The 13,704-nt window shown below is 34.2% G+C and overlaps 2 protein-coding genes across 2 annotated transcripts; both read right to left on the bottom strand.

Moving 5' to 3' along the window:
• Window positions 1–1,652: 1,652 nt before the first annotated feature.
• LOC110786825 (protein PLANT CADMIUM RESISTANCE 2) lies at window positions 1,653–3,272 on the bottom strand. The gene is made up of 4 exons (XM_021991401.2): window positions 3,035–3,272; window positions 2,745–2,816; window positions 2,423–2,635; window positions 1,653–1,985 (listed from the first exon to the last, which is right to left on the bottom strand). Exons 1-4 carry the CDS (start codon window positions 3,144–3,146, stop codon window positions 1,912–1,914), a joined length of 471 nt encoding a protein of 156 aa, XP_021847093.1. The 5' UTR covers window positions 3,147–3,272; the 3' UTR covers window positions 1,653–1,911.
• Window positions 3,273–7,126: 3,854 nt separating this feature from the next.
• LOC110786824 (cell number regulator 10-like) lies at window positions 7,127–8,573 on the bottom strand. Its single transcript, XM_021991400.2, has 4 exons — window positions 8,339–8,573; window positions 7,935–8,006; window positions 7,607–7,819; window positions 7,127–7,513 (listed from the first exon to the last, which is right to left on the bottom strand). The coding sequence occupies exons 1-4, from the start codon at window positions 8,475–8,477 to the stop codon at window positions 7,437–7,439; spliced, it is 501 nt and encodes a 166-aa protein (XP_021847092.1). The 5' UTR covers window positions 8,478–8,573; the 3' UTR covers window positions 7,127–7,436.
• Between the last annotated feature and the right edge of the window lie 5,131 nt (window positions 8,574–13,704).

Raw genomic sequence — 13,704 nt, 5'->3', positions numbered from 1 at the left:
TTGACCCGGTTTTTTAGAACCCGAACCATTAATAAGCCGCGAGCTGGAATCTGAAACCCGATCCGATCCGATTATATTAAATCCGAACCCGAACCGATACGAAAAATAAATATTAACCCGATTAAGATCCGAAACCTGATAACAAACCGTGTCGCAACAACCCGACCCGTTTCATCCCTAATTGAATGGATTCGAAACCCATTAATGACCTGATCTGTTTCAACCCGAGGAAAATCCGTTTAATCCGAACCGTTTACAACTCGTGACCCGTTTAATCGAATCGTTTTCAACTCGTAACCCGTTAATCCCGCTACTGATCTTAAATTTTTAACATTTTTAAAAGTTAGTTACCGCCCTTGTCCCCTAATTAAAGCCTTGATATTATAACTTATAAACGTATTGAAATTGTGATTTTAGTAATCTTGTTATTGTAATTTTTTAATTTAGAACTTAATTGACCAGACATGAAGTACAACCAACTACCCATTTCATCTCGCTACTGATTTATCCCCATTGTATGAACCCAAACCGATAAGAACCGAAATGATAAGAACTCAAACTGATAAGAACCTGAACCCGATGTAATCCAGGTAAACCTGTTCAACCCGACCCATTTCAGAATTTTATCCGATGAACCCGACCCGATATGATCCGAACCTGTTACAATCCGGCTAAACCCATTTACAACCCGACCCAAACTGACCGACCCGATTATAATTCGATAGAACCCGATCAGATTTGAACCCGTGCTTAATCAATCCGAACTGATCGGACTCATTGATTTTCGAACACGATCCGATCCGAACCGCAAAATAAACCTGTATCAACCCGAACCGATAAATCCGACCCAAATCCGATCCGTTTATCTGAATTGACACCCCGTAAAACAGGTCGTTTGTATTTATGCACTTTACGCGCAGAGGAACATAGCAACTCAATTTAACAACATTGTGGAAGTTTTGGTATGCACAGATGAAATGTTACGGCGCTTGTCATGCATTCTTTGGCGAATATTTTACCATTTTCCTAATAAAAATGGTTTGAGGCACTAGCGCATCTCCTGTGAGACCAGCCACACCATCAACTTGATGGTGTGACGAGCGCGAAACCAATAGCGTACCTCCTTTAAAACTATATAAAAAAAAGTAACAGATCTAAACTATAGAAGTAACATACCTAAACTAAAAAAGTACCTCCTCTAAAATTATATAAAAAAAAAGTAACAAATAGAAGTAACATACCTAGATTCGCAAGTGTGAACTGGTCTCACCATCAGTTGATGGTGAGGACAGTCTCATATAAAAATTTGGGTTGAGGCACATTACTAGACTGTATATCGATCATAACAATAACTTTTCATTATTAAAAGATATACACCGGCCTATTTCGAATTAATCTTTTTATCTTTTCTTTTAAATTTCTCGTGTTTTCTCATAAAAGAAATTCCTTGTAATAAGAAAGGAACAAAAGGAGTATTAGAGAAGGTGGTCTTATAACTCGAAATGTTTTATACTTGTATGGAAGCTTAACTTCTCCAAAACTATAAATACTCTACTCCGTAGGTAGTACTCTTACAAAATAGTGAATACGAAGTGCTAGGTACTCCGTAATATAGATATTGCATATATAAACATACGCAGTACAATGCAATAAAATAGAAATACTCAGCTCGTTAAAACTTTTATCTTATTCACTAATCCGAATAAATAAATACACTCACACCATCACAAATTAAACATTTGATAAAATGATACTCATACAAACAATTAAATTAAAAAGAATCACACAAGATTGAATCAGTCAAATAATCTACGAGTACAACACAAGTATACAACACAACACACTTTTATTCTCCAGTTTCAATTAATTAATTAATTAATTCCAGTATCTGTTGATCAAGTATCACCCAGCTTATCGTGTCATGCCACCTGGCATAGATGGAGCCATCATTCCCTGGTTTTGCTTCTCCGCATTCCCCTGCCAACCTATAATCATAACCAATTAAACAAATCGATCAATTTTCAGTAAAAATTAAAATATAATACATTATCACAAGTTACATCGGTTTAATAACTAACTAGTAGTATTTTGGTCCGGGCGACGCCCCGAAGTATTATGTGAATAACAATTAATTATTATATTTAATGAAATTATGTAAGAATTTTTTTCACAAGTTATTTTTTCTGTATTATATTTATATTAATTTTTCAAAGATAATATATAAAAAGTCATAGCTCAATTGGATAACAGTTTAGTATTAAAAGTGAAGGTTGCGGATTTATCTCATTTTAAAGCAGGCCTTACGGCCTTAGTACGAAGTAATACAATAGTTTCATTATTTCATCATATTTATTTAATATGGATTCATGAGTACTATATGAACATCGTATAATAGAGATTAGATGAATGATTAATTACGTACCGAGGGCAAGATCGTAGCCACGATGTTGTAGTTCGCGGTACTCTTGGCACAAAGAACAAGCTTCACACCAAAAATGAGTACAACAATCACCACAACTATTTTCTGGCATTCCAAGTTGTGCCTTCAATTTTGAACGATATGTACATGAATATATCCATTGACACCCAGTTAATCCCATTAGTAGTGCATATAATGCTCCACTCACTCCACATGCTGCATTAATTAATTAATTTCCACAAATCAGAATTAATCCAAATTATTCATGTCAAATATCCACAAAATTAAAATTAATCAAGTTGGTTAAATAGTTAATAATACTTACATGATGAGCCTCTATCAACAATCTCTGCTATACGTCCAAAGGTGATGCATGGACACCAACATGTCAAACAACCTGCGCACACACATATAATTTAGGTCGCATGACACATAAGCATGTCACGTCATCATTGTGACACGGCTTAAAGGTCGCATGTTGCGACCTTTATCATTTTCGTATAATTTAAATGATGATAAGTACCACGTATTAACCCCATGGTAAAACAAGGCGGTAAATAATATGGAGTAATTCACTATATTATTTATCAATTGAATAGAAGATGGACGACTTACAGAGAGAACAGTCGGAGAAACAATCACAAAGACCGGTAGAGAATTCCCCGGTAACAACGGATTGATTCTGAGCTGCCACTGGAATTCCCATTGCATGCTGATCTTGCTTCATGATAAATTAGTTAATGAATATAATTTCCTTTTCGAAACAAATTGAGTACGTGATTTGAGAATTTTGTTGTTGTTGTTTGGTATATAAGGTAATATGTATGAATGTGTGATGAATGGAATAAATTAGAGTTTGGGTAAGGCCATATATATAGTACTACACATAGCTAAAGAAGCTGGAAATTTCTAGGAAATATAGTATGGTAAAAGACTAAAAGGTTTTGTTTGGTTTCTTGAGTCTACTATTTTAATTAATTTTTTTTGGTACGTAGACTTGGTCAATTCAATTTTATCAACCTGGATTACACGCTGTAAATGAGATGGTGAGAGGTAGTGAGGTTTAATTAACCTCGTTCGTAGTTGGCCTTCTAGTCAACCAATTATTAAATAACCACTATGGCCTATACGTTATTTAAAGGTAAGTTAAAGGGTTCGATCTATCAAACCTAAATTTCTTTTAGGTCAATTCGATGTGAGTTAGCGGACCAGACACTATGAGTTAGAATAGCGGAAAATGGTAAGGAGAATCCCTCATTCACGTGCCTTTCCTAACCAAAGGTGGTAGCATTTCCGGCCACAAGGCACAAAACATTTAGGAACATTTATTGGTTATGATTGATAAATACGGAGTAACAGCGTATTCACCGTCTAGACATTTTTTTATACAGAGTACACATATTGTCCTCTTTTAGTTACGACATTTTGATTTTCATGATTTCGTTGTACCTCGGCCTGTATACTTGTACGGTTGTACCTCGGTTGTATACTTGTATGATGAAGATTCTCAAGTACGATTATGATGACAACAAATAAATTTTGATTATATATAGTACTCCCTCCGTTCCTAAATAAGTATCCACCTTCCAAAAATAGCGTTCCCTTATAAGTGTCCACTTTCCATTTTTGAACATATACTTTTTCCACTTTTTCATACACTTTTCCCACTTTTCCACATACTTTTCTCACTTTTCCATAAATCATTATTAATTTTTCTTACACATTCTACACTTTTCCCACTTTTCAATCACTACATCCACTTTTATTTGTACTTTATCAATAAACAATTATCTAATTTTTCCTTTCCCAAAAAAACACATTCCTAATCATTACCTCTTACACACAACTCAGTTTTATTAAATCCCGCGTAAATGTCCAAAGTGGACACTTATTTAGGAACGGAGGGAGTATGTGGTAAGATGATATATATAGTTGATGTTTTAAATTATAATACCTCCATTTTTTTTAAGTTTGCAATCACTATTTGCACGGACTCCAATGTAATATTTAATCACAAGATATTCAATTTTGTATGAGAAAAAAAAATCTAAAAAGTACTCCCTCCATTTCTAAATGTTGTATCCATATGGAATCAAGTTGGGTTTTTAAGAAAAATAGAATCTTGGTTTGTATGGGTATAAGTGTAATGATTGGGTGTAAGAGAAATGATTGTGTGTAAGTGATTGGAATAAAAGAAGGAGAGAGAAAGCAATAAATAATTAGTGTAAAGGGGAGATATTGTATTATTATTAATAAAATAATCAGATTTTCTCACCACAAATTTGTTTACCGGAATTCGAACAACGATCAACAAAAAAATTCAATCTGGAAATTCGAATAAAAATTCAAACCCAGAAATTTTAAAAAAAAACAACAAAAAAATCAACTCAAAAATCAACAAAAATTCAACCCATAAATTAGAACAAAAATTCAAACAAAAAAAATCAAGAATTCAACCCAGAAATTCAACCCAGAAACTCAACCCAAAAAAACCAACAAAATTCAAGAAATCAACCCAAAAAATCAACAAATTTGAAACCAAAAAATCCAAAAATCAATCCAAAAATCAACACAAAATTCAACCCAGAAATTCGAACAAAAATTCAAACAAATAAATCAAGAATTCAACCAAGAAATTCAACAAAAAATCGAACAAATTTGAACCCAAAAAGCAACCAAAATCAATCCAAAAATCAACAAATTCGAACCCAAAAAGCAACAAAAAATCAACAAATTCGAACCCAAAAAGCAACCAAAAATCAACGCAAAAAATCAACCCAAAAATCAACAAATTCGAACAAAATCAACCAACAGAAAATCGACTTTTGAACCACAAAAATCTACAAAATAAAATAAAAATCAACAATTTTACCATAAATCCAAGATTTTGAAGATTTAGAGATCAAATTCGACCATGAAAACTCTAGATCTAGAATTTTTAAGGTCGAATTTCACCCTCTAAAGCCTTAATATAGAGTTTTTTTCCAGAGATGGTGGTGGAAACACAAAGGCGGCGGAGGTGTGGTGGTGGTGGTGGTGGTGGTTGCGGCGGAAATCTACAAAAGAGGTTTTGGGAGGAGAGAGAGTGAAAAATTTGAGGGAGGAGAGATATGAAATTAGAAGAGGGAGGGAGGGGAGGCGCATCAGAAGAAAGAGGGAGGAGAGAGAGTGAAATTTTTGAGGGAGGAGGGAGGGGAGACGCATCAGAAGAGGGAGGGAGGAGAGAGAGTGAAAACATGAGGGAGGAGAGAGAGGGAAAACAGAAAAGAGAGGGAGGAGAGAGAGTGAAAGTGATGGGAAGGGAATATTAATTTAATAATGGAGGTTGGGAAAATAAATTGATTAAATATTATAGGTGGGGAAAATTAGGTGGGAATATGGGTAGAATCTTTAGGTATTTTGGTAATTAGATTGAAATGTAAGGGTATTTTAGAAAAAAATGTATGTCCAAAAATAGAAAAGATTCTAAGTGGATACAACATTATGAAACGACTAAAAAGGAAATGGATACAACAAAAAGAAACGGAGGGAGTAGATATTTTGAAAGTAAATAACGAGACGAATTTAATAAGGCACGTGGTAATGTTTGATGTATAATAATAGTGAGAATTTATAGTAAAAAATTTCATATTTTGGACACATATTATAAAGCATAAAGAACTTTCAGAAAAGGATACACGACTGTATAAAATGATTGACCCAAAAATTATGGGATGACACCCGAAATTTGATAAGACACTTATAATTGAAGTTGTTGCCCATAGTTTCCGCCATTAATAGTTTCGAAGTTTTTTTTCTTTAACAAAGACATTAGGGTTTGAATTTGAACACATGGCAAGTTGGCAAGTGCTCTGCGCTTGCCCTCTTGTGCCATAAATTATTGGACTTTCTGACTTTCATAATGGGTGTTACACAACATTAAAATTTTCCATAAATATGGGTAATTTTAAGTTCCCTCCCCTAGTCCTCTCTAGACTCTCAAACAGTCAAATGAACTCTTTTTTTGCCATCCAGGTATGTGTTTTATTGAAACTTAGAAGATTGCGCGGGTTTCTTATTGAAGAAGCCAATAAATCAAGAGCAAAAACTAACGAGAATTATTTTTAGAAAATCTAACTAACTCACAAATAGAGGTTAGCCTAATCGAACACCTGACCTCTGGCGCCTCCTTCACTTGCCTTGTTTTCTTCATCTTGAAAGTTGATTTTGTTCTAAATTTTATTTATACTAAATAAATATTTGGATTTTGGGGCCCCAAAAAGTTGGGGGCCCTGTGTTGTTGGGTTGGTTGCACAGCCTAATAACCGGCCATGGTACTCAAAGCAACATCTTAATTTGACTCCATTATATTTCATTTCATGACCTTGATCTGTATTTAAGGTATTTGCTTAACATCTCTACTCAATCAAGCTATGGTGACTTACTAGGCGTCTGAAATGAGTAGAAATAAGATGAACAAAACATGTCTAAAATATACATTAAGGGAGCAAAATTGTTTTAAAGATACGACATAAATTCTTCATTGGAATTTGAATTTAATGATTTATCGTTCGATATTGCATCAACACGTGACATTTTGTAATTTTTATACGAAGTATAAATTTCATTTATTTTCATTATAGCGACCACACTAGACCATACAAAAAGACTCATTCTACTTCTTTTTTTTCATTGAAAAGGGCTTAATTCACTCAACAATTTCTAAAATAAAGATAAAGTTCATTCATTGATCCTCCCATGAAAAAAAATACTTGAAATATTACAACATGGAAGATAATTGTTTACACAAGTTCATATCCTCATAAATAAGACCAAAGCAAGCAACTTAAACAACAAATCATCCAAGCTCCAAATGATAGAAAATCAAATAGACCAACCAAAAGTACAAACAAATTTACATATACATTCATTTGTTTATTTATTTGATTAATATACAACTTTTTAACTCGATCGAGTGAGCTCCGGCCTAAGTCACAAGCGTGCATGACTGCGTGCCCATAAAGTCATGTCATCTGACTTATCGGGTCATGCCACCTGGCACTGATGGAGGCATCACAATTCCCTGATTTTGCCTCTCCATATTACCATGCCAACCTACAATTAACAACATAATTCAAAAATGAATTATTAGTAATTTAATTAATTAGTAATATATATGGTTAATTATATATATAAATAGAGCATTACCAAGGGCAAGATCATAGCCAAGGCGTTGAAGCTCACGGTACTCTTGAACTAACGCACAAGGCTCACACCAAAAATGGGTACAACAATCTCCACAATTATTCTCTTGCATTCCGAGTTGTGCCTTCAATTTTGTACGATATGTACACGAATATATCCATTGGCACATAGTTAGGCCCATAATTAGTGAATATAATGCCCCGCTTGTTCCACATGCTACATTTTAGGATCAAATGTACACAAAATATTAGTTAGGGATGGAGGTAGTATTATTAAAAAAAAAAAATCGGATTTTTAAAGATTCATCAACGTCGGAAATAGTGATACTTACATGAGGAACCTTTGTCAACTATCTCCGCTATCCGTCCAAAAGTAATGCATGGACACCAACAAGTCAAGCAACCTGCTTATGTCCACGAGAATGTGAGAGGGTGTAATATAATTTTAATTTACGAGCTACTATCATTAATGTATTAATGCAAGGAAAGAGGAAAAAAATGTGAGAGGGACCCCCAAAGGCCCAATGGGGATAAAAATTATAACAAGTTAATATTTTGAAAATACAAATTGAGACGAATCTAACAAGATCCTACGTGATTATGTTTTATCTTACGTATAAATCACCAACAATAGTCAAAAATAGAATAGGTGAATAGTGTAAAATAAACAAACGTTGCGAGTATTAAAAATTGGAGGAAATACAACCGGCCTATAAGCATAAAAATGGGTACTTACATAGGTCAATATCGGAGAAACAATCGCAAAGACCAGTAGAGAAGTCCGCAACAGCAGCGGCTGGTTGATTCAGGGGTGCAAATGGGGCGGTTCCCTGACCCACGGGAATTCCCATTGCCGCAGGCTGTTGTGGCTTCATGATCTAACGAGTAAAAAGATACGTAAATTTGCAAGAAAAACACAAAATCAAAATTATTAGGTGAATGAACAAACAAGTTAACTAGGATTAGGATTTAGGAGAGTATATATATAGTTAGAGTTATAAAGAACATGTACTGGATTGAAATTTCAAACAATTTTTCATGGTTTAAATGGTCTTATTATCCAATTGAGGGCACCCAGTCAGTGAACTCAATGCTAAGCTACTTAATCAACGCGTATGAAATTATTTTAAAAGTAACTAGGGGATCAAAAAAAGATTTCTAGCTTAGCTATGTCAAAAGAAAACATATTATGAATTACTACATCCGTTTTATAATGATCTTTTCGTACGCTTTCCGTTTTAGTTTGTTTCATAACGTTCTCTACAAATATTGTATTCCATTTTTGGATGTGAAAATTTAAATTTACTACATTAATTACCCTTTTTACTCCACAACATTTACAAGTTTTCACTCACTTTTTTTTTTACTTTATTCATTTTTTCGTTCATCGAATCTACCCACCTTTTTACATATTTCTCTTATTTTATCCATTTTTTTTAATATATTCAACCAACTTTTATCTTAATATTTGTGCAAATAGTAACCCTAAAGATCTTTATGAAACAGAGGTAGTAACTGGCAAAAAAAACATAATATCAAGGAGTACTACGTAAAGTCGAGTTTTTGCGAAAAGTACGTTATAAAAAAATATTGTGTTTAACTAACTTATTAAAATTTATGCTCTAATATATTACCTTTTGAACGTTAATTGACTCAAAATTTTGGATTGACTTTACCATATGCATGCAATTTATGTGTCATTTAGTTACCCATATTCCCGTGAGATACACCTAGTTAAGTCAACCCCGAAAATCTTGAATCAATGTTAGTAATCTGACCAATAGGTAGTATCTTACCAGATATATAATTAATTACTGTATTTTTTAATAAGGTATTTGTTGAAATCAAGCAGAAATCAAGTAACTAAAACACAGAGATTTTGGTGCTCAAACAGCCATTGAAGAAGCTGTGTAAAAGCTTATATTTAGAGAGAGAGTGAGTATGTTGATACAGCTTAGGAATATGCTCAACTACTCGTACAAAGAGGTAAAGGCTAGCTATATAAACTACCTTGATGCTATGCTGTCATAACCAATCAGCATGCAGGATAAAAACTAACAACCAATCATAATCATCCTAGGTGGCATAAGCTAACAAACTAGCTGCCATAAGCTGACACAATAACAGAATCTGTTATAGGGGGAATAATCAAGTGAGGCCAGCTCCACCTTTGTTATTGTGTGGTTGACTTGCTGATGAAGTTTCAGCCACTGGTGCAGTATAACCAACACCCCCCCTCAAGCTAGGAGGTGCAGGAGAGACTCCAAGCTTGGAGAGAAGATCATAAAACTGGGGTGAAGGCAATGCCTTTGTGAACACATTTGCAAGCTGTGAAGTAGTAGGAAAATAAGTTAGCTGTATTAATTAGACCCTCCAATACCTTATCCCTTGTAAAATGGCAATCTATCTCTATATGCTTTGTTCTCTCATGGAAAACTGGGTTTTTAGCAATGTAAATTGCTGATTGATTATCACAGTGTAATGTAACTGGTTTCAAATCAGTAACACCAATCTCCTCTAGCAATCTCACCAACCAAGTGATTTCAGAAGCAGCAGCTGCCATGGCCCTATACTCTGCCTCTGAAGAACTTTTGGACACAGTGCCTTGTTTCTTTGACTTCCAAGGAACAGGTGAGTTGCCAAACAATAGAATGTAACCAGTGATGGATTTTCTGGTGTTAGGACAAGAAGCCCAATCACTATCAGAAAAAGCTTGCAGAGTTAAGGTATCAACAACTTTAAGAAGAATACCTTGCCCCTCTGTACCAGCCACATACTGCAGGACATGATGAAGAGCTGCCACATGAGGAACCCTGGGAAGGTGCATAAACTGACCGAGCAACTGAACTGCATAACAAAGATCTGGTCTAGTATGTGTCAAAAAGTTCAGTTTTCCCACAAGAGTTCTGTAATGTTCTGGTTTATCATAAATATCTCCTTCATCAACAAGAAGTTTAGTGTTGATAGGTAAGGGTGCTGCAGCAGTTCTGTAGAGATCAAAACCACTTTCTGCAAGAAGGGATTTAGTAAACTTTTTCTGAGTGAGAATGATACCATCAGGTAGATATCCAACCTCAATACCTAGAAAATAACTCATGGCCCCCAGATCCTTAATACTGAAAACATCATGAAGATGTTCTTTGAGAGCAACAATAGTAGGCAAGTGATTTCCAGTCAGCAGTATATCATCTACATATACTGCAACTAAGGTGATGTGTGGTCCAGATTTCTTAATGAACAATGAATAATCATTTTTTGCGAAAAGCAGCAGCTAACTCACTGTATGGTGACTTAACTTTGACTAACCTTTCAAACATGTCCCTAGCAGAATCAGGACACTCAGTTCTTTCCTGTGTCAGTTTTTGCGAAAAGCAGCAGCTAACTCACTGTGGTTGTTTTCCATTCTAGTACGCGACCTGAAATTTATGACTCTACCTTAGGTTCGGTACATGACTTATAGTTCATTCCCTACGGAGTAAATATTTGATTTGATCATAGAGATCACCTCAACAAACACTTATTCAAGAAAGTACAACAATATTAGATTAATCCTCGTCACTCATTCATGAAAAAAATTATCTCCATCAAAGACACACAATTTGAAAATCAATGAATGGAAATTCAATCACCACAAATAAGTAATAATATTTCCATTCGCGTGCCCAAAATAAACTCTGGATCATTTGGATTATCAATAATCTAACTTTTACTCCTCGAAAGAAAAAGTGTTGATAACACTTCCTAAACCATAACACTATATTTGTCCCAAAATAAAATAAAGGTTCTATGACATAAACATAAACTATTGTTGGGCGAATTATGGAATTCTCATATTGGAAACGAATACTTTAACTTTATTGCTAATTCAATAAAGGTTTAATACATCCTTGAAAAGAATAAAGAATAACTCAAACTCCTATTGCTTTAACTTTAAACTGTTGTAGCTTTGCTACTTATTCTCCAAAACATTTAAGAACAAACTAACTATTACAACTTCAAATGTTTAAGGAATCTTGTCTATCTGTTCTTTCCTTGGAAATTTGTGAAGTGAAATCTAGATCCTCAGTATTCGTCGATCTTCTCAAAGGATCCTATGTTGGTGTACTTGGAAAGAAGTGTTTTATTCATGAAACAAACAACTTAAGATCTTACTAACGATTTCCCAACCAAAGCATAATCAGAATTCAATAAAACAATAAGTTTGGTGGAATCAAACAATTTCTATGCACATTTACATGCAACAGTTAAACATTTAACACATGCACATAGCAATTAACTTCTTATGCTAGCAATTAACTACTAATGCACATATAATTCCATCCTATATGCCCTTTCCTATATTACCCATCTCTCATAATAAATCATAATAGGTCAAACATTGAAGAATTTAAAGAATAAAACAAGAACGATTAAAAAAAAATTTATTAAACGAATAAATAATAAACGAATATTTTTTTATTTATTTTTTTAAACGAATAAATAATAAGAAATTTTTATTAAACGAATAAATAATAAACGAATAAATATTTATTAAACGAATAAATATTAAACGAATAAATATACTTAAGGAATAAGATTTTTATTTTATTTTTTTCGAATATATTTAATTTAATTTTCGAATGTTCTCAACTCCGCCCCGGCATCCTGACTTAGGAGGTATACGAACAGTGACTGAAATCAAGATGGCCTGAGGACGAACAGTCTCACGACTGCCTCCAATCCCCGATGCGGGAATGGGCAGCCTTGCTCACCTTTTAATGCTAAGAAAGGGTTTCGAAAATAAAGAAAAACGTACTTAATTCACATAAACGAAAAGTTTCGAATAAATAAGTTAATTCCGAACTTAAATAAGAAATGTTAATATACTTTCAAACAAAATAAAATGAAGTTGGTCCCCCCAAAAAAAGTACGCATTTTTTAATGATATAATAAGTAGAAGCTCCATTCTAGGAAATTCGTTTTAGGAAACTAGCTAGTTTAGGCGCCTAAAAATTTAAAAAGTAGACACGAAAAATCAATAAAACCTATAGCTCTGATACCACTTTGTAACACCCCGACAATTCTTTCTTTTCTAAAATAACCTTTTAATATAAAACGTAGAGAATTATCAAGGCATTATCGCCCGTGTGAAAACGTAACGGCTTATTCAGAATTTTGCAGCGGAAAACATAAAACTGACTTTAGGTTTATAAATAATCGATTACAGGTTTAGTCCCAAAAATCAACCAACGAAAATAAGGAAATATAAATAGTACGACAAGTTTAAAGTCCAATTAAACAAACCCAAGTCAACTTAGCAAATCAAAACTAAATACAAGCTCTCTATTCCCGATCCCAATGATGCAACATCTTCAAACCTGCAGATGGACAATGCTTATTGATCCTTAGAGACTGCTCACCAAAGATTGGGTCATCACAGGATCAATAAGGCATAGCCATGATCAACATGCACAAGCAAAAGCACGTAATCAGCAAAGCTGAGTACTACATACTAAATCAATAATAATCCTAACATGATTCTATTAAACGAACAACCCTAACATGATACTAATGAACACAAATAAAGGCAGACAAAACATGATAGTTTGACGACCATACTTGACCAGACTAGACTAGGCTAGACTTTTAGCAATAATATTATTTTAGTTGAAATAGACAATGGACCGAGTTGACCGTCCGACAGCCTTCACTAAGGAAGACGAGGTACGGGCGCGACTCCGTAACCTCAGAGACCTGCGATATCGAGGAACATTTGAATAAAAATAGGACACGGTGATCAATCCGGTCCGAGATAAAGGCCATGGGCTACCACCATGAACCCCAACTCCTGTTTGTCCGTCACTTTAGACGTGCACAGTCTAAAGCTATTGCTACTCAGTTTCACTTTACATGATTTACAAATTGAGACTCTGTTATGACTCAAAAATCACATAAGGCATATAATCCACATTCGTTCACAACTGTTTTTATCTTAGAATTAAGTACGTGATCATAAAGGCATCAATCAAGACTCATTCCAATTTACCCAACCTTTCCTTTAACCATGATCAACCCTGTATATGGGTATAAAGTTTCAACTTACTAAACAAGGTCCTCGGCCCT

This window comes from Spinacia oleracea, chromosome 1 (assembly GCF_020520425.1).
Source record: "Spinacia oleracea cultivar Varoflay chromosome 1, BTI_SOV_V1, whole genome shotgun sequence".
Taxonomy (NCBI): domain Eukaryota; kingdom Viridiplantae; phylum Streptophyta; class Magnoliopsida; order Caryophyllales; family Amaranthaceae; genus Spinacia; species Spinacia oleracea.
This window is presented reverse-complemented; position numbering and strand designations above follow the sequence as displayed.